Source organism: Seriola lalandi, unplaced genomic scaffold, assembly GCF_002814215.2.
Source record: "Seriola lalandi dorsalis isolate HSWRI2012SDOR001 ecotype SW California unplaced genomic scaffold, Sedor1 jcf7180002054317, whole genome shotgun sequence".
NCBI classification, from domain to species: domain Eukaryota; kingdom Metazoa; phylum Chordata; class Actinopteri; order Carangiformes; family Carangidae; genus Seriola; species Seriola lalandi.
In genome coordinates, this window is record NW_019524870.1 from 810,973 (window position 1) to 834,402 (window position 23,430).

Here is a 23,430-nt window from a genome sequence, read left to right on the forward strand (position 1 = left end):
GGTGTTCAGTACTTTGTCAGCAGCAGCGATCCTCCACCATTTCGCTGCGTAAAGTCTCCTCCCCGCGACCGCTACATTCTGCGCCGAAACCCAGTCTCTCCCGGTCCGTATTTTAACTTCTTCCCACAGACCTAGTGGTACCTCGTTGGGTACCGGGAGAAAGTTTGGATTATTGGCATTACGGATTGAGTGCGATTTTACGTGGATGACGACTCCTTCAACGAGAATTTAGTAAAAGAAAATTGGTCGGAAATTTCAGGTAGGTGGGAACTTAAGATGGCGGCCTTGAGAGGGAGGGGGGCAAGGAGGAAGTAACGGGGGTACTTGAGGGGGGCTCAGACAGACGGCGGGACACAATCAGACTGCATTTCACTTGGTGGTATATTTTGAATGGACTGTATTGCAATTTGTAGACAGTACACTGAACCAAGACAGGGCGGCGAAATAAAAGTTCACAACAACAATTTAAACTGCGTTTAGCAAAATAAATTGCGATTAAAGTACCATTTCCTTGCAGTCGCTTCTAAAGAGCCAGTCTTGGTGGGACAGTGCGGGTCCCCCTAAATCCCCCGTGTAATCATTGCAAAATTTATATGGAACTTTGGAACATTGTTTAATTGCCTTTTGTATATTTGGATAGAAATTAATAGTTGTTAGGGCTTGTATTTTAATATTTTTAAACTAATTTATTTTCGTTAAAAGAGATTTGACCCCACGCAATGACGTCACGAGTGATTGTCCCCCTCTGTAGTGCATGCAGAAGCGGGTTTTAATGCAACTTTTCGGGTGTTTTTGTCTCCCTGTGAAGTAACTTGGTAAATGTGTCGGCATAAATATACAGGCTCCTTTACAAGCCGGAGCATTACATAACTGCGGGTGGGATGTGGCGCTTGCGCATCAAATGAACGCACCCTACTACTAACTCTTCCAGCTTGCTAGTTAGCAGCAGTGCCACCCAAGCAGTGTTATTGTGGGAGCTAACGTTAGCTAGCTAACCACACTAGCCAAACCGGTCTTGTGTTGAAATACGTTCCCTCATCGATTAGTTTTTCCCCATTACCACAACCTGAACCTTGGTTTATCCCTGTCTTTACCGAGTCGCTTTTTGCGATGCTTATAACCTCAAGACAACCTTACTCTAATCCTGAAACAGTTACCTGTCCGGCGCCTAACCAATAACCTAATCTAACGTAACCCTAACCACACAGGGCAACGGTTCAGGGGACACTATTCAAGGGGGAAACAGACTTCGACGTAACACCGGTAACGTTAGGCGTTAACGTTAACCAGTTAACTGTGTGGCTTTTATTAAAAAACGATCCAATTACCACTCTGGTAGGAATGAAAAGTCGATTCATATTTCATCTTTTCATCCACGCAGCCGCTGCACACATGACTACTGCAGAAAGATTTATTTTCTCAAGGTAGACAATTATCCACAAGTCCAAGAAAGCTACCACCAGCTACAATGAATAAAATGTACATTTACGAGAACATAAAATGAATGACTGGAGGCCCGCGCGTTTGGTCACCGGCTTTTAGCTTGAGAGCGCATGTTGCAGAATTCCTAACACCTTCCTGTGGGCGACTGCAGCAAATGCAACTTGGAGCTGGCTACCGTTTAATGCAGCTTCATGGAGTAATTTTTTATTACTGCTGCAAGATAACCCACTCAAACACGGCCACATACACCAGCTACAGTCCTAGCACAAGTTGACTAGCCTAGCTCCCTGAGTGTTGCTGTTGCTGCTTCTTATCTCGTGACGTGACATGCTACTCATCGTCCTACACATTGTAATATATTTGTTTACTAATTGCATATCTTATTAAATTCATTCTAGCTTTAGATCCTTTATTGTAAAAGTCACTGTTGTTATCCTCGTAGCTGCAGCATTGGATGAAGTATTCAAATCCCTTACTTGAGTAGAAGTATGTAAATATAATCTGGGAAATAAACTTGAGGCATTAAAAGTAAAAGTACTCAATGCAGAAAAATCCCCCCTGTGACTGTTATATATTATGAGACTATGATTACACAAGCACGGGATTTCATTATTGTAGTTGGTTGAGGTGGAGGTAATAACTATTTTGCAAAGGACTGCAACAAATCATTGTTTTCATTATGAATTAATCTCCCAATCATTTTCTTGATTAATTGATGAATTGCTTGTTTTGTAAAAGTTCTGAAAATGGTGACAATTATCTTGAGCCTAAAGTGATATGTCCCAATGCTTTGTTTTGTCTAATTTGAAATATTTATATATATTTATAACAAAGCATCACATTTTATAATAAATTCATGGGGATTGTAAGCAAAATCTTTATTTGTAAAGCAACTTGTAACTAAAGCTGTCATTAAAAGTACAGTATTTCCTTGCAAAATGCAGTTGCATGAAAAGAAATTACAAAGTAAAAGTACTTAAATTCAGTACTTTAGTAAATGTACTTAGTTTCGTTCCAAAACTGCATAGTTGTGTATTGTGGCAAGTTCAGTACTTAAATAGCTCACTTGATTTCAGTAATGAAGTTACCATTCCGTTCATTTTTTTCTCTCCCTCAGAATATGTGGAGGGGACCCTAATTTCAGCATCCTGGAAGTAGAAAGCACAGAAGATCTGTGTCTCACACCACAGACAGGTGAGAAGTTTTTGCTTTGCACATTTGTCTGGTCAGTTCTGAATGTAATATTATGTCCAATGTTTGGTGATGACTTGCTTATTTTTTTTCTTTAACTTTAAGTTGAGTATTTGCTATAAAAATGATGTTGACCTAGAACTGGATGTGTGCTGTGCCTCCATGTCTTTTGTAAGACAGTGAGTCGATGGCTGGTAGGCGGTGAGGAGAATACAATGTCCTGTATATGAATTAAAAAAGAAACAAAAAAGCATACAGCAACATCACTGTGACTACCCATTTTTCCTCCTAAAGATTTATTTATTTGTGCTGAGTTACTTTATCATGTCCCTGTTCGTTTTTAGTGTTTCAATAAATTACCCACTTTGTACAGACACTTTGTTAACAACATGTTTCACCTGCAGGTGCAGTGTGTAGCCGGGGCATCACAGAGGAAGGAAGCTCTGGGGAGGAGGCGGTGCGGCAGCGTGCCTCTCCGGCTGTGGATTTGCTGGGTGGCAACCCCCAGGCTGCACAGAATGTGGCTGGGGAGTCACCTCGGCATGCCCCGCAGCCGGTCGCAGCTGCCCCCCGCCCAGTCCCTCCGTTCACCAATCCGTCCACTGTGCCATTGCCGGAGAGCAACGACTCAGCATTCCTCGGCATGGAGAACGACCCTCCAACATCGTTGCCTGAGACTCTCCCGATCAGAAGCAACTCTAAGGACAGTGTCTCAGAAGAAGTCCCAGCTGAGGAGAGCGTTTCCGAAGTTGTTGGAGTTGCGAGATCCTCGCCAACATCCCTCACAGAGGACTGTAGTTCCTCTGCTGAGATGCAAAGGTTTCAAGCTCCCCTTTGTCCTCCTCTCTCCTCAGATATACAGATCGACAGCACAGTGCAAAAGTTGCAATACGGGTCACAAACTGATAAAGAGAAAAGGCACTCAAACAGTGAGACGAACGAGATTCAGCCACTTGCAGAAGGTGCTGGACTTGTGGTTATTGCGGGGACAAAGGAGAAACAGTCCGTCAGTTTGGAATATAAACCAGAAACTGAAACGAACATGGAACTTGCTGAAAAAGAGCAGAGAGGCGAAAATATTCTCCCACAACCCCCATCTCAAATCTGTTTCACAACCTCATCTCCTGTCCCACAATCAGGTGTTGGTTTTGAACTCCAAGACAGCACAGAACATGGGGTTGTGGAGCAGTCTGACAGGGACTCTCTTGTCCACGCAAATCAAGGCAGCCATATACCTCCGTCAGGTGCTGCGTGGCAAGCAGGTGGTCACCAGGACTCAAAATCATCTCCGCTCCCCGTACCCTCCTCTGACAGTAGTGAGATTAAACAAACTGACCTGTCACAAACACAGCCTAACATCATCAAGGAGATCTCAAATGATGCCAGAGAATCTCAGACAGCAAATTCTTTGGAGTCAGTTGAGACATTTGAGGATGTTAAAGTGCTTGTTGAAACTTCTCACAGAGAAACACAACCTCCCCCAGCTGAAATACTTGAGACCACAAAGGCAAGAGAAACACTTCACGGATTATACACTTTTGGAAACGAAAGCTCAGCGTCCAGCGACACAGCCGGCGACATCCAGAGGAGCTGTGATCGCCTTGAAGGAGAGCAGGTGGAGAGTAGCACAAGGGAAGAACAAACTGACACCTCCTCATCTGACTTCACAACGCTGCCAGAGTGCTCTTCCACGCAGGAGAGTTCCCCAAAACCCTGCGCTGTTCCCCCTCTGTTTGACACAGGCATAGTTGTCTCACTGCAGGCGGGGCAGGTGGTTGAAACATCTCATCCCTCCGATCAACTCACCACAACAGAAACGTCGCTGGTTGCTGAACTTGCCGAGGCTCAAGAAATCGTGGTTGTCAGGGAGGAGGCTCACATCAGCGAGGAGTGGTCCGGCATGCACCTGAATCAGAGTTACCTGCTACAACGAGAGGACGGTAGTGTCTGTGAAGCTGCCATCGTTAATGAACTTTCTACTGGAGAACCAAAGCTGTACGAAGAGCGGGTTCAGTCAGATATGGAGTTAGTCTCACAGCCGGTGGAGGTGTATGAGTTTTGCGGCCTGGTGGAGGAGGTTGCTGAGGAAACGGTGTGTGCCACTAGTAGTGCACAGATGCCTCACTCTCCGGGATACGAGGTGAACCTATTCAACGCGTTACTAGAAAATTCTGATGAGTATACTGTCAAACAGGACCTAGAACTGCACCTTGGACCATCTATTCACACAATAAGTGAAAGCGACACTGTCATCATTTCCCAGCAGCCCTTGCCTTCATCACAGGATGCAAATGAAATGCAAGCTAACAATACTTCTCATAATTTATCCATACAGAACACGAGGGTAGCTGCTGTCGGACAGCATTTGGTATTAGATGCTAACCAAGCTGTTCAAGTGGCAAACTCGAGTGAGGTTTGTTTAGTTGAAGTAGCTGCTGTTACATCTGACTCATTCACTGTTGAAGAGACAGGCGCCAGTGCACAAATTGTGACAACTTGTTCACAGGTCAGTGCAGCAGTCTCAGACCAAACAGAGGTGAGTGATTCTTTTGTAATTCAAACAGCTCCCCAAAAACAGGAAGCAGAAGCAACAGCTGGTTCATTATCTCTCATATCCCCAGTGGTTACTGGCGAGGACATAGGGATGCAATTGTCCGATGTTGTTTCAGTGCATGTTTCTCATGTAGAAAAACAGCCCTCCCTAATTCAGACCCCAGGAGTCACTGTTGTAAGTGCCACAAAGCCTGAGGCCTGTGTTTCTTCACTTGAAGGGACCAAAGAAACCCCCGCTTTGACAGAGACTCCATCCCAGAATATTCAGAATGTTGCCGTGCCCGCAGAAACCAACCCAGGCGCTTTCCGCACCACTCTTTCCTCTAGTATTATAAATCCAAAGCTGCTCCTTCTCAAACCGGGAGAAACTCCTCCCCTGAAACACCCACCCTCCCATTTGGCACAGGTGTCCAAGCAACAGAATGCGGCCGGCAAGCTGGCCAATGCCCACAGCTCTTGGCCTGGCACAATGTCTGAGGAGTGCCTTCCCCAAACTGTCTCAGCAGCAGACTCTTTATGTGCGTCTGTGGCTCTTAGCAGCCAGAAAGATCAGGTGCAGTGCTCCGTCAGTAAAAATTCAGTGACGGCGGCGGTGCCTGTAAAGGTGCAGCAGCCTACGATGAGCGGTAACATCACACCTGCGTCTGTCACCCCCACAAGTAAATCTGATAAAGAGGCCTTAACCGTTACTAAAACTTCAGCAAGTGAAGCCGTGTCCCAAGATGTTGTCGCACCCACCAGCGCCACCCCACCTACAACCCCTGACACCCTTCACGTGCTCACAACGTTGGTGGAAGGGGACAGTGCAACACCCACCAGTCCCAATAACCCCACCAGCCAACCTGACTCCCTCTACGCGGAGGACGAGAGTGAGGACATGGAGCAGGATGAGCCCGCGGGAGAAACGGAGGCTCAGGAAGTCACTTCAGGACAGGTTAGCAGTCCAGAGGAAGGCAGCGACGAAGAACCCGACGCTGACAAAACAGAAAGCGAAATAACCACTCCCAGCTCGTCACACAAGGTATGTTCAATGAAGAATATGGGATATCTGTTTATTAATTGATTTTTATCCAAAACTGAGAGAGTTATAGAGTAGGACAGAAAGAGGAAAGAAAGTTTTGGCAGCATTGTGGCTCCAGAGGCGGGAAAACAATAGATATGGATTTGAAAATTGGTCTAAGCATCATGAGAAGTAAAGCTAAACAACATGACATAGTGAATCATTGAATCATTTGTCCCTAAACACTAAGATATAGCAGCTCCATTAAACAAGAGCAGAGATGAAGCGTGGTGTTAATAGTAGTGGTATGGTAGTGATGATCTAGTGTTGATAAATGTAAAATCTGTACCAGGGCGTCTTGTCAACTCTGATTAAGATGACACTAAAATGTGTTTACTAGTTGTTCCTCACTGTCTCTCCCCTCAACCTTTGGGCAAAGTTGATCTTACTTTCTAATCTGAACGATATATTAAATGCCACACTAAAGCGTCTCCACACAGGAGCTAAAGAATTGGTCAGTTTTCTTTTGCATAACAAATAAAACATTGTTAGGCTGTGCTGATGTGTCACACTGTAGCTGTGTGCTTGTGCTTGAGTGTAAGAAATAATTTAGTGAGTGGTAAAATCAGCACTGAACTTAAAAAGAGAATTCATCTTGGCTGAAAGCAAAAGTAATATTTGCTATTACACAATGATAAACCCACCATGTGATTATATGCTTCTATGTTTCATCAGGTATGCTGGCATGTTTTTACTGTCACCGGTCCACTATTCTACCCATCTTTCTGCATGTAGCCCATATTTGATGTAACTGGTGTGAACAGTTTTATTTGTTTATTACTTAGTGATTTTATTTCTTTAAGTTGGCGCATGCTAAGCCATGTGTGTTTTCCAGCATGGACAGAGCAGGACAGACAGAAAGGCACTGTTCCTTAAGGTAAGTGGTGGTGGAGAGACACCCAGATAGGCTCCCTTCACCAGGACATTCACAAGCACATCCTAGTCGGGCACTGTCACTGTTAATGACGTGGAGTAGTTTGACTTAAGAAGGCTTTTCCTTGACTTCAGCTATATTATGATTGCAATTGTGCATGAGAGGAAAGCTGACAGAAGAGTCACCTGATTCTGGAGCATGTCAGCATTTGCTTCTTAAACACTCGCTCTAAACTAATTCATGCATGTGGCTTTTACCTTAGTTAATAGCACTGCTTTCCCCTTCATCAGTTTATGTCCTCTTCATCCTCCTCCTTTGGCCTTTAGGTGCGGCAGTGGATCGCGGACAGGGTCACCGTGAATTCATCTCCTGTCTCACCCTCCACCTCCTCCTCCTCCTACCCCGGACCCTCACCCATCAGCGATTGGTCCACACCACGACGGGAGAGGTCCTCACCTCTCCGGGGTCCGCACGGCAAGTTCGTCTCTCCTTCCTCTGTCGGTGCCTACAGTTTGTCCTCTTCCCCTCCTGATCAGACGCCTCAGCGATCCCGCGGAGAGCGTCACACGGACATGGCAGAACTGGCTAAACATGTGAGTGATTTAAGAAATAGTGTGCTGAGAAATCTAAATATGACATTTTTCCACAGGTGGTCTGAGATGCCACAAAATGCTGTCAGTGTCCCTCGGGCGTCATTCCTAAGACCCTGAGCTCTGATGGCTCCCCCTCCTTCCTTTGTCTCTGCCCCGTTGGATTATACTGAAGAGCACGCTGACTGAGAGCTATGCAGAGCACAGCAGTGAAAATACAACAAAAATACTGTGTGAAGACCCTTGACTCTGCCACTCTTTTTTTTTTTTTTTTTTTTTTTTTTTTTTTTTTTAGAGTCTATTTGGGAATCTCTTGATTTGATTTGATTTGATTTGATTGATGGCGTCATGATTTGGAATTTGGAATTGATTCTTGAGTCAATAAATAGAAAGGGAAGCCCTATTTTTAGTCACTTACTCCAGTTCACTGTGCGCCAAACCATTCACTTGTGTCTGTGGTCCACTGAAATGCATTATGAAACCTTAAGAAGCAGTTAAACAAATTGGTCTTGATAAAAGTTGCTGTCTAACAAACAGGAAAAAGGCAGAGAAAAATATGTGAGTACCAGGGCTGCGTTATTATGCGTTATTAAATAATCTGCCAATTAATTGATTAGTCCATGTCCAAAAATTTTCAGTTTGTAAAGAAAAGCAGCAAATATTCTCTTTTGAGAGGCTGAAATTTGCAAATGTTTGACATTTTACACAGTTTTTGCTTGAAAAATGACGGAAACTATTGATTGATTGTCAAAATAGTTGCCAGTTACTCTCCTGATGCTGCATGGAGACCTTGTGGTGGAGTTCTGCCTTTTAATATATCAGTATTATAAACTAATGTTATCACAAAAATATTTTTTTTGCCATTTGTTATTTGCTTCCGAATTGTAGACTTTTTTCACACAGTTTCAGAAACACTATTGTAGCACACTAATGTGCCGGCAGGATTCACCGAGTGGTTTTGTCTATCGTGTCCCCGTAGGAAGCCGACATCGAGCATCGAACCCAGGCATTGAAGCGAGAGGGCTTCTGGTCGATGAAGCGTCTCACCCGCCTGACGGAGCCGCCGCGACCCAAAGTTCACTGGGATTACCTGTGTGAGGAGATGCAGTGGCTCTCTGCTGACTTTGCCCAAGAGAGGCGGTGGAAGAGAGGTGTGGCTAGAAAGGTATGTAATCATTACGCATACATACCTTCACATGTGTAAATGTAATTATTTGAACCTCATGTTTTTATTAGCTTGACTGGAGGATGAGGTATTTTCTTTGCTTCTACTGTAGATCTGATCATATTAACTCTATATGTTCTGTCGATGTGTTATCAGGTGGTACGAATGGTGATGCGACACCACGAGGAGCTGAGGCAAAAAGAGGAAAAAGCCAAGAGAGACGAGCACGCTAAAATCAGAAGAGTTGCATCTTCTATTGCAAAGGAGGTCCGGGCTTTCTGGAGCAGTGTTGAGAAGGTACAGATGATTCACAGAGGCTGAGTAAACAAAACATTCTGATTCAGTGTTCAGCTGTGGAGTCTGAAAGGATCATGATGTGTGTTTGAGTGTTTCAGACTCAACAAGTGAATTTATCAACTGCTTATTTTATATTTTTCTTTCGGGCTTTATTGTAGCTTTGCTTGAAATTACAAAATAAAATTCATCCAGTCTTAAAAGATGTGGTGTCTTGTCTTGTCCATAAAGGTGGTGCAGTACAAGCAGCAGTCCAGATTGGAGGAAAAGAGGAAGAAGGCTTTGGACCTTCAGCTGGATTTCATTGTTGGCCAGACAGAGAAATACTCAGACCTCCTCAGCAAGTCACTCGCACCCACCCGGCCCGCTGAAACTGTCCCTGTGACTCCCCAAAAATCCCTGCCTCCTACCGCTGATGAGGATGGTGAGAAGTTCTTTTTAAAAAAAAAAAATAAAATAAAGAGAGTGTACTGTCTCAGTGTTATAGTACTGAAAGTACTTTCAGAGCTGATTCATTGGTTCAGACAGGGACGTTGTCATAGCTACACACCAATGACTGAATCTTCTTAAGCTTCTAGAGCTAAAATGGAAACAAAAAGCTGTTTTTCATTGTCAAGGTTGTTGTATCTGTGAGAGAATCCACCATGTTCTCATATATCTGTGTAAAGTCTGCCCGGTTACCTGAGCTCTGATGCATCCTGGCACCAAGATGATGTAAGAGCAATAAAATACGTCTTAGGGTACCGTATCCAGCTCTGCAACCAACAGGCGTTAGACTTGTCAAACTGGTCGGACTGGTCTGCTGCCATTGTTACCAGTGGTGGTTGACTGCTAAAAGGTGGAGGGGAACAGTGACTTCAGTTTAAGGGTTTGCTCAGTAGAGGAAGGAAGTGGTTAATGTCTGTGAGTCAGTAGTCCAGGTCCCACCTTCATTTTAGTTTGAAGTACAAACACAGTGTCCTTATCTATCAAGAAACTCTGTCATTGACGCACATACATCTAGAGAACGTCCTCTGATTGAACCAAATGACTTTCTGAAGTATTTCTTGGATTTAGAACATGTGGTTGAAACCTTGCTGTTGAGCGTTTGTGTGATACCTTATGAACCCAATCAATCGAGATACAAGACACACTGTGATTATCTGTGATTCAATAAGTCTTTGGATTTCCCCAATTTATATCAGTGTAGGAAGGAAACATTTTTTTCAGCACAAATATCTATTCTCTTTATGCAGACAGAGATTTTGAGCCTCCATGTGAAGAGGAGGATGATGAGGAGACAATAGAGGTGGAGGAGCAGCAGGAGGGCAATGACGCTGAGAGCCATCGGAGGGAGATTGAACTGCTGAAGGAGGAGGGCATGCTGCCGCTGGACCAGTTACTCAGCACCCTCAAACTGCCACAGGTACAAACCTATGTATTACTTCAGTTTCCTACTTATTACCGACTGATCAGCACATTGAAACACAAGCACATACTAAGAAGAGAAGAATTAAACCTGAGGGAGTCAGACGTTCTTACTGGGAAATTCTGTGTTTTGTTATTAAACAATATTTCATTTTGTTGATTTCGCATGTTAAATCACACAGGTGTTGCAAGTGAAAGGAAAGAACATTAAAATGATCACACAGACTGTCTCATGTACAATATCTATTAGGGAGGTGCCGCTATGAAAATTGTCACTCTATTATTAATGTGACCAGATATATCCTTAACAATATTATCATGACAATCATCAAACTAACTGCTGTTAGTGCTAAAATATGGTGGGAAATATGTGGATGAGGCAAATAACATGACTGATGGTAATTGCAAATATTGCAGTTGTAAACAAAATGTGCAAAACTGTTTCTAATAAGAGTTTTTATTAGTAGTTGCCTCAATAAAATGACAAAGTTTAGACTTTGAAGATTATAATAAATATATCAAATATAATTGATTTTAATGGTCAGATACTCTTATGGCTGGTGTGGTCTATTTTTAACTGCTAGGACTGTTCTCATTACCTTTGAATACATAAATAAATGAATACAGACCACAGATGTTTGCATGTCATTTAATCTCTGAATCATTGCGTTACATAGGACTCAGGCTCAGAGGAAGAATGCTCTGATGAGACCTCTTCATCAGTAGAGGAGGAAGAGGAAGATGGGGAATTCACTGCCAATGAAGAAGATGGTAAGAAGTGGGGTAAAAAAAAGTTGTGGTACAAGCTGCAGTTATACATATCTTGGAAATAAGATTAAGACATTGCACCAGTGTTTTCTTACAATGCCTTGAAATATATGTCCAATAGTGGTCTAATATTTGTTTTCTGTTTCCTCTGATTTTCAGCTGAGGATGAGGAGGATACGATCGCAGCCCAAGAGAAGGTAGAAGGAAATGTGGATCACGCAGAGGAACTGGACGACTTGGCCAAAGAAGGTAGGTGCTTTTCCCATATTGGTGCATGAAACAGAAAGAGTCACCACTCTTGTCGAGGAGCCTCTTGTTGTTAATTTGTGCGCTGCTTTGAAGTTGTCTGTTATGTGTCATGCATCAACTATGGTTGGACTCACAATACAGTAGAGATTCATATAAGCGCTGAGTGCTGTGTGTACATTTTTAGCACCTGTCCAAGGACAAAGCGCAATTTATAAATTCTTTTAGACCTAAGTGCAGCCTTTGTCACAGTAGACAATACCATTTTAATTGTCCGCCTGAAAAGCTGTGTTGGCATTAAGGATAGTGCACTTAGTTGGTTTTATTCCTACCTTTTAGACAGAACCTATTCGGTCACCGTAGGTAATCATGCATCTTCCCCAACTTGCATTACCTGTAGTGTACCGCAAGGTTCAATTTTAGGTCCAATTTTATTCCCAATTTACATGTTTCCACTTGGCCAAGTTATCCAATGGCACAAAATCTCTTGCCATTGCTATGCGGATGACACACACATATACCTTCCACTAAAACCTGATGACCCAGAAAGCCTAGCTGCTCTGGACCACGAATGTTCTACCTGTTGCCAAAAATCTTGGAGTACTGTTTGATTCACACCTTATCTTACCACCACATCAAAAAAGTTGTCCAGTTCTGCTTCTTCCCCAAAAAATTCATCTCCAAAATCGAACCCATCATCTCATGACAACATGATCAAATAAAAGTCGTTCTGGCATTAATTTTCTCAAGACTGGACCACTGCAGCTCCCTTCTCTCTGGCATTAATCAAAAGTCTCTCTCCCGCCGAGTTCAGAATCAGTTCTGGACTCAGAAGTAGTTCAGATTACAGCAACTAGGCTTGTCACTGGTTATAACATACGACATCAAATCACCCCAATCTTCGCGTCCCATCATTGGCTCCCTGTTTGTTTTAGAATTGATTTTTAAGATTTTACTGGTCACTTTTAAAGCCGGTGCCTGTCCCTGAGCTACATTACAGTTATTAACCTCATACGAGCCAGTACACAGCCTTACGTCCCCGGGTCAGGCCCTTCTGGCCGTTCCAAAGTCGAGGCTTATAGAGGTGACCGTGCTTTTTCCATCAGGGCCCCTCAACTTTGTAACGACCTGCCTGATGAGATAAGGCAGAAGCAGTAACTTCTTTTAAATCACTTCTTAAAACTCATTTTTATAGTCTTGCTTTTATGTGATGTCATCATTTTATTGCTTTTACTGTGTTTGCGTGTGTGTGTTTGCGTGTGTATGTGTGTGTGTGTGTGTGTGTGTGTGTGTGTTTGCGTGTGTGTGTTTATATACGGCATCTGCTCCTTCTAACTGTCCTTATTTATACTGAAGCATATTGTGTGTCCTCCCTCTGTAACTCTACCGTATGTCTGTCCTGCTTTTGACCATCTTTGCTTTTGATTCATTTGTCAAAGCACTTTGGAAACTCTGTTTTCAAAAGGTGCTATTTAAATACAATAAACACAATAGAAAAGGACCACAATTAGTGAATTAACTTCAACAACTCTCACTGTCAAATGTTCAAGCTTTCATCTTCTACAGCAAAACAAACACATCAGTCTAAACAACTGTTCCAGTTTTTGTTTATCTGTTCACCAGAGTATTTCAGGGCTTAGTGTAATCATTTTATGGAAAATTTGTTTTTTATCCTCCTGAATGTTTTTGAATCTACCAACCACAATGGCCAGAGAGTAAATAAATAACAGCTCTCAGCTGTACAACTGAAGGTCTTTGGTGTTTAGATAAACAAGATATAACATGTGATTCAGGGCTAAACTTTTGTTTGATATGAAAATACTCTATGTCCTTCATTTTGGCTTTGACAACTTATTTTCAAACCTCAATAAAGGCTTAGTTTTGATAAAGTTGACAAAACCACTGAAATATATGGTCCATGAGCACTATAACAGCCAAATAGCTAATATCATTACTTAATTTCACTTTGTTAATAACTGATCGTAGAGCTGTCCCAGCATAGATAATGTGTATGTGCCTGTTAGATAAAAGTGTTTCATTTATTTTTTTAGCATTTTTTTAAACTTCTACCCTGACATGTCTCTGCTCCTCTTATAGGTGACATGAGTATTGAGGAGCTGCTGGAGAAATACAAAGGAGCTTATGCCTCAGACTATGAGGCACCTTCTGCATCTGGCTCTAAAGCAAGCTCTGACTCTGAGGTGTCTGGGGATGAGGAGGAGGAGAGCGAAGAAGATGAAAGTGACGTGGAAAGCAACACTTCCTCCTCAGGTAATAACCTGCTCACAGGGAATCAGAATAATCTCACACACCGACGGGCCGGAGCTGCTTTTTAAAGATTGTTTGCCATTTTTATTGCTAAAATAATTTTTTTCTTCTTTTTTTTTTTTGTCTCAGATTCACCAGGAGACAGTGCAGAGGATGAAGACAGTGAGAAAGAAGAGGAGGAGAGTGAGGAAGAAGAGGATGATGACTGTGGAGATGAAGGGATGGAGGTTTTGCTGAAGGAGGGAGACCACAGCCCACCTTCCTCTACCTCGCGGCCAAAGAAAGAAATCAGCCACATTGCTGCTACTGCAGAGAGCCTGCAGCCTAAAGGCTATACTTTGGCTACGACGAAGGTCAGTCTTCAGGATGAATAGATTTAATGCCTTTTGATGAGTGGAAACACTTTACAAATTAAGCAGATCTTGCTGCAAAAGAAAAATGTTTCGTGTGTTTAAGTTCAAAGATCTTACCCTGTGCAGTTCTGGATCATAGTTTTCTCATACTTTTTTTTTCCCCCAATAAAAGGTCAAGACCCCCATCCCATTCCTGCTTCACGGCACATTACGAGAATACCAGCACATTGGACTCGACTGGCTGGTCACCATGTACGAGAAAAAGCTAAATGGCATTTTGGCTGATGAGATGGGTCTGGGAAAGACCATCCAGACTATTGCTCTGCTGGCTCACCTCGCCTGTGAAAAAGGTAACAGACAGACTCATTATTGTTTTCGTGCTGCAGCATTTGAAGTGGTGTAGTTCATTTTAGTTCACTGTAATCATCCTTTTGGAGTGTGTCTCTCATATTTTTATACAGTAATCGGACTCTTTCTCTTCTTCTTTTATGTTCCATTGCTGATATTTTGTTATTATATTTGTTTTGTTTTGTTTAGGTAACTGGGGCCCTCACCTCATCATCGTCCCCACCAGTGTGATGCTGAACTGGGAGATGGAGCTGAAGCGCTGGTGTCCTGGGTTTAAAATCCTCACCTACTTTGGCAGCCAAAAAGAGAGAAAGCTAAAGAGACAGGTGATGAGTTTATTGGCTCTGGACTGTTCTTTTCTGCAGTTGGCAAATTTCCAGTGAGCAGTTGCGGCAAATTGTTGAATTTTAAGTTAATATATCTGACAGATATCGTAACAGCTGGCTTCGTAAATCGGACAAAAATATGAAAAAGTCAGTACTGAAAAAAATCCAAATGAAAACCACACTGCTTCTCTTTTCCTCTCTCAGGGCTGGACGAAGCCTAATGCGTTCCACGTGTGCATCACTTCGTACAAGCTGGTGCTTCAGGATCACCAGGCCTTCAGACGCAAGTCCTGGCGCTACCTGATCCTAGACGAAGCTCAAAACATCAAGAACTTCAAGTCTCAGCGCTGGCAGAGCCTGCTGAACTTCAACAGGTCGGTAGAGCTCGGTGGTTTATATTCTCAGAAGAAGACGTGCAGACTGTGGAGCTCTGAATGAGTAATTAATGTAGCATTGATGATGATTCACACATCCATAATTAAGAAGCACCACAAAGAATTCAACACTGTTTTTACTGCAGTTTTTAAAGGAACAGTTTGATACTTCAGGCTTATTTGCTTTCTGAGAGATGGATGAGAAGATTGACAGCGCTCTTATGCCTGGACAGTAGATATAAAGCCGAGCAGTGGGTCCACAAACTGACAAATCACCAGTGATGTGGATTCATTGGTTCATACATACTTGCCCAGTTGGATCAGCCAGGAATGATCTAACCCTGCCTTGTGTCCTAAGGTTGTTGCTTCAGGATGCATGAGCGCTTCATTGTTCATCATTGTAGTACACATACCTGGTGTAGTTTGTCCTTGCACTTTAAACAGGAGAGCTGCTGGAATAAAGATCCTCTTTTTGTTATGTGCCAAAGACAAAATAAACACAGTGTTCTTACAATTCAGTCTACAGCAGGTTTTAATAAATGTGGTGCAGTGAGATACTGTCACTCATATTAAGTCACTTTCAACAAACGGGAACAGTGGGATTTGTTAAATAAGGCTGAAAGAGATCAGTTTGTCAAATGATAAACACCTGCACCTTTTCATCCATAAAGCTCTTACTGAACATTCACCACCCCATATAACGTTTATCCTGAACTCGAACACAGGAACAAACTCGCTCTACTAACTCTCTTATGCTTCAAGTCCCGAGGGTTTACTCTGAACTTGTGCACCAAACACATGGAATTATCTGCAGCACACTTAAGATCAACATGCTCACTACCCCTGGACAATTCAAGACAATGATCTCAAACCACTTCACCTCAGTGTGCAAATGTTTTCACAGAGTATTGTCCTCTTTTGAATTTTATTTCTATTTGTTTGTATCTCCACATCATTGCAAATGACGGAAACCTCAATGATCTTTGAGGCTTAGATAAATAAAAATAAATAAATGACAATCCAACAACAGGCGGCAGTAGCTCAGCTGCAGGTTAACAAATAACCGTATGGTTACTAGTTTGATACCTGGCAACTTGTATCTTTAAGTACAAAACAAACCAAACTCCAAATTGCTCTGGATGTGTGTAGGGAAACATGGTTGCTTTTGACCAAAGTGTCAGCCAAATGAATGTAATGTAAAAATGTAATGTAGTCCAGTTACTGTTGGAGTGACATAGAGGTATTTCTCCAGAGTAAAGTTCAGTTCCATTAAAATTAAAAAAAATTTTCAAGAACAAAATATGTTTTACTTTTAAAGGAGCTCTGATCGTGTATCTCACACAGGGAGATCTAGTCCAGATGTTAGTAACTCATGCAGTTTAGAAGAGTCTCACTTTTGTCTTCAGAACAGACTGGTTGGATCCCATGCTAAATGGTTTGCTGGTTTAGCCTGGCAAAGATCCATATGTCCATTTTCCCCAAAAGCAGCATGCACTGATACAGTATACTGCTCATCATATGACATTATAACCCAGTAGAGTGAGGGGATCGTTTCTTCACCATTCTTTTGGGAAGTCGGGTTTGTGGGTGGAAAATCTGAATAAGTGTCATAAGCAAGCATTACGCACCACATAGTTTTGTACAAACTAGTCAGGCTTATTGGAGAAAAAAAAACTCTTCGGTCTCTGTAGTGCTTCCAAGCACATTCGAGGATGTCTCTCGTTCCTGTCTGTAAGCTGTTGCTTGTCACAGAAAGTCAGTGTGCACTCATCTGTAGAAAACATGCTGTCATTCAGTATTAGCCACGTTTGACTTTGAATGCATCCCCCGAAATCCACCGGAGCACTAAACTGTTCATCCACAGGCCAGAGTGGTGTGTGGCTGTGAAGGCTGAACCAGCTCATCTTAACATTTGACATGGTTTCTTATCAGAGTGACTGTAATTAGATAAACTTGCCATCATTTTTCTGGTGGCCTGGTCCAACTGGTGGGATTTTTGTCATACACAGTGTCATTATTACAAGCTTCAGCCTTAGATCTTCTCTTAAGGTGCAGAGGGGAAAATGGAGAAGGAGCACTTACACTACAGTGATTAGTCCTAATGCAAATGTATCTCAACGGCAAGACCTTGCACTCAAGGGTACAGAAGTCCACTGAGATGTATAGTTTCAACTGCAAGCATGGAAGGTTAAGGATAGAAATGAGGAAACACATTTGTAAATTACAAACACCTGCCTCTGCAGAGCTTTTTAGTGTCTTTTAGCACAACATAACTGTTTTGATTCAGTCCCATCTGTGTGTTCAGCAGCAGTAGCTGTTTTCAAAGAATTAAAAAGCCACTGTACACTGCTTGCTCAGCACCACACAGCAGACAGACACCGTTAGAGTCTAGCTGGTGAATGTAGTGGAGCATCTAGCAGCTAAAGAGCCAGGTGTTTCCCTCAGGAGCTGGTGGAGACCAAACACAGAGCTAAAAAGACAGGGAATATTGGACTTTATCAGGTGGACAAAAAACAAACAATAATGTTGCTCTGTATCTGTAGATAGGCAACTTTTGACAGCAAGTTCACTATTTAAAGTTTCTAAGATGATGTCATTGTTGTGTCAAAGTGACAGCTTTGAAATCCATTCACTGAAAATGCCTTTTTATTTGAATTTCTCCTCCTCAGTCATCTAAAATTCTAATGATATAAATCTTGGCACATTTATCTAAATTTCTTCTTCTCCTCTGACCGATAACAGCCACCGCCGGCTGCTGCTGACAGGAACTCCTCTGCAGAACAGCCTGATGGAGTTGTGGTCTCTGATGCACTTCCTCATGCCCCACGTCTTCCAGTCGCACCGCGAGTTCAAGGAGTGGTTCTCCAACCCGCTGACGGGGATGATCGAGGGCAGTCAGGAGTACAACGAGGGCCTAGTCAAAAGGCTCCACAAGGTGCTGAGGCCGTTTCTGCTCAGGAGGATCAAGGCCGACGTTGAGAAGCAGATGCCCAAGAAATACGAGCATGTGGTGCGCTGCCGCCTCTCCAAGAGACAACGCTTCCTCTACGACGACTTCATGGCACAGGCCTCGTAAGTCTATTTACTTTCTTTTCGTGTTCAAAAGGCGGGTTTGGAGATGATCCGGTACACAGCAAAACTACTTGGGTCTTTTCATGAAGCTTTCCTTTTTGGAAATAGCAGACATTTTTGTAAAATAGATTTTTGCCTGTAACATCTTTTACTCTTAGAGGTCCAGCTTCTCTGGTCTTTTGGAATATAGTTAGCAAATAAACGCATATACAACAGGCCAAGAATGTAGTATATGAGTTTTCTTTTTAGTTTATTTGTAAGAAATTGAGGTTTGGAAATGCTTGCAGATTATTTTCTTAATTTAATTGTCTAATCCTTGTAGTCTCTAAAATATTAGAAAATATTGAAAAATGCTGATCATAATTTCCCAGCGAACAAAGTAACATATTCACATTGCTGGTTTTGCTTAACTAACAGTATATTTGTTTATTATAAGACAAAATAATTTTTTTTTTTTTCATTCAAAATTTACCTAAATTATTGATCAACTATCAAAATAGTAATCACATACTTCTTTTTTACCTATATGGTAATTGTTTTATTGTTCATGTTACCAGTGAAGTTTCTTCATTCACCATCTTGTCCACAGCACACGGGAAACGCTGGCCAGTGGTCACTTCATGTCTGTGATTAACATTCTCATGCAACTCCGCAAAGTGTGCAACCACCCCAACCTGTTTGACCCTCGGCCCATCCAGTCTCCCTTCATCACGCAGCGCATCGTTTTCCACACAGCCTCCCTGGTGCAGGAGGCCCTGGATGTCTCTCCTCTGAAGGTCAGCATTTAAAAATAACTTCAAAAAAAAATTTCATTTGGTCAGAAAATCACATTGAAATTAATTTAGATGAACATTAAAAAAAATGATGCACTTTTTTCGTCCTCAGCGCTGCGACCTGTCGCTGTTCAACTTTGTTAGTTTGGAGACCCGTGTGTCCCGGTACCAGGCGGATGTCTTCCTGCCGCGCCACAAGGTCAGCCGCCAGCTAATCCAGGAGATCATGGAGTCCCCTGAACCTCCTCCGAGACCCAAACCCGTACGCATGAAGGTCAACAGGTAAACAGTCCAACTACTGATACTTCACAGATTTTTGCCTCCTCGATTTGTGCAGAGAAAATCTAACTGATCCTGTATCAGTGTGCCTCTGGTTAGTACAGAGACACACACTATCATTTGTGAATGGCATGCACTGTTCTGTGGGTTAAGTGCTTTTGCTAAAGGTCACCTCAGTGTGTTCAGACTCGATTTAAAAGCTCAGTGTGTTAGCCAAGAAAAGCCGACTATTAGCTGGCAACAAACAATGGTCCATCAGGGTAATTTATGTTCTGCTTTCCCACTAAAATGATGTCATTTCCCTAGCTGAATATTTTCCTCAAGAAATGGACAATGAAAAGTTTAACACTGATCTAGGCTTTCTGCATGGAAACCAACGTTTAAGAAACAACAGTATTAAGTTCTTAAGATGCACAGGAGTTAGTGGACTAGCCTTTGTCACCTGTGTTAAGCTGTCCACCAATCAACCAAAACTGGACGATCTGTCAATAGTGCTGAAGGTGGGTAACCAAATGGACTGGTAGTTATAAGTAGTGAAAGTGAAATTGATTTGTTCTCTCCATCTTCCTCCATCAGCAAACCTTTCAATCATACACCTAAGAGTCTGTCTCTAAACAGTAAATGTTTGGGCTGGTTTCAAACACGTCCATGTAGAATCGAGTTATTGAATTATTTTTCTTTTAAGATATTAAAAGAGAATATTTATCAAATCAGAGTTTTACCCAGAGTTTTAGTGGCACTATTTGTGCATATCTCAAACACTAATGTATTTCAGAAGAAACAAAATAATAAATAATACAATATTAAATAAAATATAAAAAAAATTGATACCAGTACCGAAACTCAGATATTGAATTGGCAACAATATACAAACAGATTGATGGACCTCCATCTCTGCTCTGTTCTGTTGTCAGTGGGTAATAAAACCATATGTTTAACAAGTGTAAAATTTGTATTAAAGCTACAGAATGTGATCTGTTTTCTCAGTATTATTAATCAGTAGACTCATTGACCAGGCAGCAGTGCTGAGATATTCTCTTGTACTGGTGCACTCAGAGCAGAATTCGCTTCCCATTCATGTCGACTAGACACATTAGCTTCAGATCACGATTTGACCCGCCTCCTTCACTTCGTGCAGAGTTCAGTCTGATTTAACTTTGACCTACAAAATGTCAAGATTGTCTAATGTCCAGAGGGGGTGGAACTGACATCTCATTCAGGAAATACTGTTTATATTCTTGTTTTATCACCGCACAGCAAAATAAAACAAGCAGCAGATATTATAACAGATTATATTTACAACCCAACACACACTGTTTCCTGTCTCCTCCTGCTTCTGGCCGCACAACACGAGGAAATCTGTCTAGGTCTGGCTGCATCATAAAGTTTCTGAGCAAACTTTTCCTTTCTAACCAATCAGAGATGGCCAGAGTCAGGGGTGGGAGCTCACAGTTGTCAATCAATACGTGAACACGCTTCTGGTTTACTGCTAGCATTAAAGACATCTGAAAGACATCGCTAGCTCGGAGAGTAACTCGGAGAGTAGGGAGAGGGAGGGCTGGTTTGTGTTTTAGTCTCATGCTAGCTCTAGCCTGATTTCCAGAACTTGCATATTGTAAACCAATAAATGAATACAGTGGTTGATCTTTCATTTATGTGTGTCTGTCTGTTTTAGGATGTTCCAGCCGCCTCCTAAAGGTGACAACAGGCCGGTCCTTCTGATGAACAAACCTACCTGCTCCGTGCCCCCTGCAGCTCAGACCCCCAGACCTCCTCCAGTAACCGAAGTCTCTGCAACTCCTGCACCTGCTCCTGTCGTTCAACAAGGCAAGTGAACGGGATCAAACTGCAAATGTTTCCATAGTTGGACCAAAGTACTTATTATCTCTTTCTTTCCATGTGTCCAATGTCCACGACACTTTTCCCTTACTTATTTCTCCTTGTGTTTTTTTTTTTTTCCTTCTTCTTTTACTTTTTAGTGGTGTGTTCAGTGGCGTCCAACCCCCCTCCCCGCCCGTCCATGCATCCTGCAGCTCAAACTGCAGTGAGATCCAGCGTGCCCAAGCCAGTGCTGACCGTACGGCCTCCCACTGCTCCCTGCACAGCCAGTATTCCCGCTCACGCAAGTCCAAGCCCCAGCAGCGTCATGCCCCAGAGGGTTCTGCTCAGTCCAGATATGCAAGCCAGGTTGCCTTGTAAGTCCATCATTTTCCATTTAGTTTTTCTTGTGCATCAGTTGCCTAATGAAGCATTATCTCCTTAAACTCCTTTTAGTATTTAATGACTATATTTGTCAGTAATTTGATTGTCAATTCATTTGCTACTGAATTTGTAGTAAATTGGGTTGGTAAACATGTTTCTTATCCCCCTCTCTGTTTTCCCTCCTAAGCTGGTGAGGTAGTGAGCATAGCCCAGCTCGCCTCCTTGGCGGGCCGACCTGTGTCGTCATGTCAGGGCAGTAAACCCGTCACCTTCCAGCTTCAGGGCAACAAGCTGACTCTGTCTGGAGCCCAGATCCACCAAGTCCCAGCAGCTCCTCCACGTCCAGTTCAAGGTCAGTGTTAGACGTGTCTCATACGTAAAATGGGTGATTTATTTCAGTTTTTCTGTCATTTCACATTTGCTTCATGCACCTAAAGGATTCAGTGGTAAGATAATTGTATATTTATATATATTGTTAATGGTGTAAATATATTTAAACATTTGTGTTGTCTTTGAAGTATATCTTTGACAGTGAAAGTGATGCACATAGAAGTAAAGATGTAAAAACAGGCCGCTCTAGTTGAAATAACACTGGAAAAATTCCTAAAATTTTTAATACAGTAGATCATTTGGTTTTAAGTGAATCAAGATTTATCATTTTAATATTCTTTGGCTTCTGGTTTGAAGCCAGAGAACAAAGTATGGCTAAAGTTTGCCTTTGTGTTTGGCAGAGCCCAAGAATAATAAAGTGGCTAATACTTTTTAAACATTTTGAAGCTGAACAGCGTTTTGAACAAAGACATTTAGAGTAAAATGAAGAAGAAATACAGGAAAGAGTTGCCATGACATTGTTTGTGAGTTTTAAGACTGAAACACAAGTTTGTCACAATATTAAACAAACTAATTGCAATGATTTATTTTGCCATAATTAATTAGCTCTACGTTTTATGTATCATATATAACGTAGAGCTAATTATATATATATATATATATATATATATATATATATATTTATATTTGAAGCTGATCGTTCAGTGAAGGAATACCTGGCTATGATGTGTGATGATGTGGAGTCCCTGATTATCTCTGACACACTCCCACCCTGCAGGTAATGTGATGCACCTGGTGTCCAGTGGGGTGCAGCACCACCTCATCAGCCAGCCTGCTCAGGTGTCTGTCCAGAGTGCAGCCAACACACACCCTGCGAACACCTCCACTGCTCCCCCTGCGAACCGCCTGCCTCATAATGCCTCCTCGCAAGGTTTAAAGCCCCTTTCTCTCTTTCACATTCAGGTTTATCTTTAAAGGGAAATGTCTGCCACTTGGTTATGCAGCCGTGTTTCTCAAAAGTCATACGTTTGTATTTTTCCCCAGTGCCCTCCTCCATGGTTAGCAGCCCCGGCGTCGTGAAGATCGTTGTGCGACAGTCAGCAGGCAAGGAGGGCGGGCCTGTTCCCACCCTGGCAGTGGCCCCTTCCCCTCGTGTTGCTCCTCAGGCATCCCCTTCCCTGCACGCCCATGCCAACACAACCCCTGTCAGAAACACTGCTCCACTGCAAATTTCCCAGCGCACCCCCGGTCCCGCTACCGCCCACTACACCATAGCTCCTCCCAGAAACCCTAGCTCCACCCAAAACCAGCCCCAACCCCCTCGCCCTGTCCTCAAAGTAGTGCAGCCTCCTTCATCAAGCACAGAGCAGCCAGGTGAGAGAACGAGCCTGAGCAATTATTCTCTCTGAGCTATAATTCATAAGGCTGTATGTGTACATGACAAGTGGAACTGGGTCACATCGTTATTGCAACTAATATTTAGTATTGTTTTTTTTTCTTCCCTATCATCCACA

General features: G+C 42.6%; 1 protein-coding gene across 2 annotated transcripts in view; it reads left to right on the plus strand.

The window, feature by feature from the left end:
• The first annotated feature begins 48 nt into the window (after nucleotides 1-48).
• The window catches only part of srcap (Snf2-related CREBBP activator protein), a 35,542-nt gene continuing 12,160 nt past the window's right edge, over nucleotides 49-23,430 (plus strand). The window contains exons 1-24 of one of the 2 annotated variants that reach the window (XM_087174117.1): nucleotides 49-259; nucleotides 2,561-2,637; nucleotides 3,039-6,208; nucleotides 7,083-7,124; nucleotides 7,448-7,714; nucleotides 8,691-8,876; nucleotides 9,033-9,173; nucleotides 9,402-9,594; nucleotides 10,406-10,575; nucleotides 11,255-11,348; nucleotides 11,505-11,594; nucleotides 13,689-13,862; nucleotides 13,989-14,212; nucleotides 14,385-14,562; nucleotides 14,750-14,886; nucleotides 15,091-15,260; nucleotides 18,003-18,332; nucleotides 18,922-19,108; nucleotides 19,218-19,387; nucleotides 21,060-21,211; nucleotides 21,364-21,579; nucleotides 21,774-21,938; nucleotides 22,695-22,847; nucleotides 22,961-23,290. In XM_087174117.1, the coding sequence (XP_087030243.1) occupies nucleotides 3,278-6,208; nucleotides 7,083-7,124; nucleotides 7,448-7,714; nucleotides 8,691-8,876; nucleotides 9,033-9,173; nucleotides 9,402-9,594; nucleotides 10,406-10,575; nucleotides 11,255-11,348; nucleotides 11,505-11,594; nucleotides 13,689-13,862; nucleotides 13,989-14,212; nucleotides 14,385-14,562; nucleotides 14,750-14,886; nucleotides 15,091-15,260; nucleotides 18,003-18,332; nucleotides 18,922-19,108; nucleotides 19,218-19,387; nucleotides 21,060-21,211; nucleotides 21,364-21,579; nucleotides 21,774-21,938; nucleotides 22,695-22,847; nucleotides 22,961-23,290 (6,700 nt within the window). In that variant the 5' untranslated portion in view covers nucleotides 49-259; nucleotides 2,561-2,637; nucleotides 3,039-3,277. The remainder of the gene's footprint in view (nucleotides 260-2,560; nucleotides 2,638-3,038; nucleotides 6,209-7,082; nucleotides 7,125-7,447; nucleotides 7,715-8,690; nucleotides 8,877-9,032; nucleotides 9,174-9,401; nucleotides 9,595-10,405; nucleotides 10,576-11,254; nucleotides 11,349-11,504; nucleotides 11,595-13,688; nucleotides 13,863-13,988; nucleotides 14,213-14,384; nucleotides 14,563-14,749; nucleotides 14,887-15,090; nucleotides 15,261-18,002; nucleotides 18,333-18,921; nucleotides 19,109-19,217; nucleotides 19,388-21,059; nucleotides 21,212-21,363; nucleotides 21,580-21,773; nucleotides 21,939-22,694; nucleotides 22,848-22,960; nucleotides 23,291-23,430) is intronic. The other variant, XM_023406856.2, reaches the window with a different exon arrangement.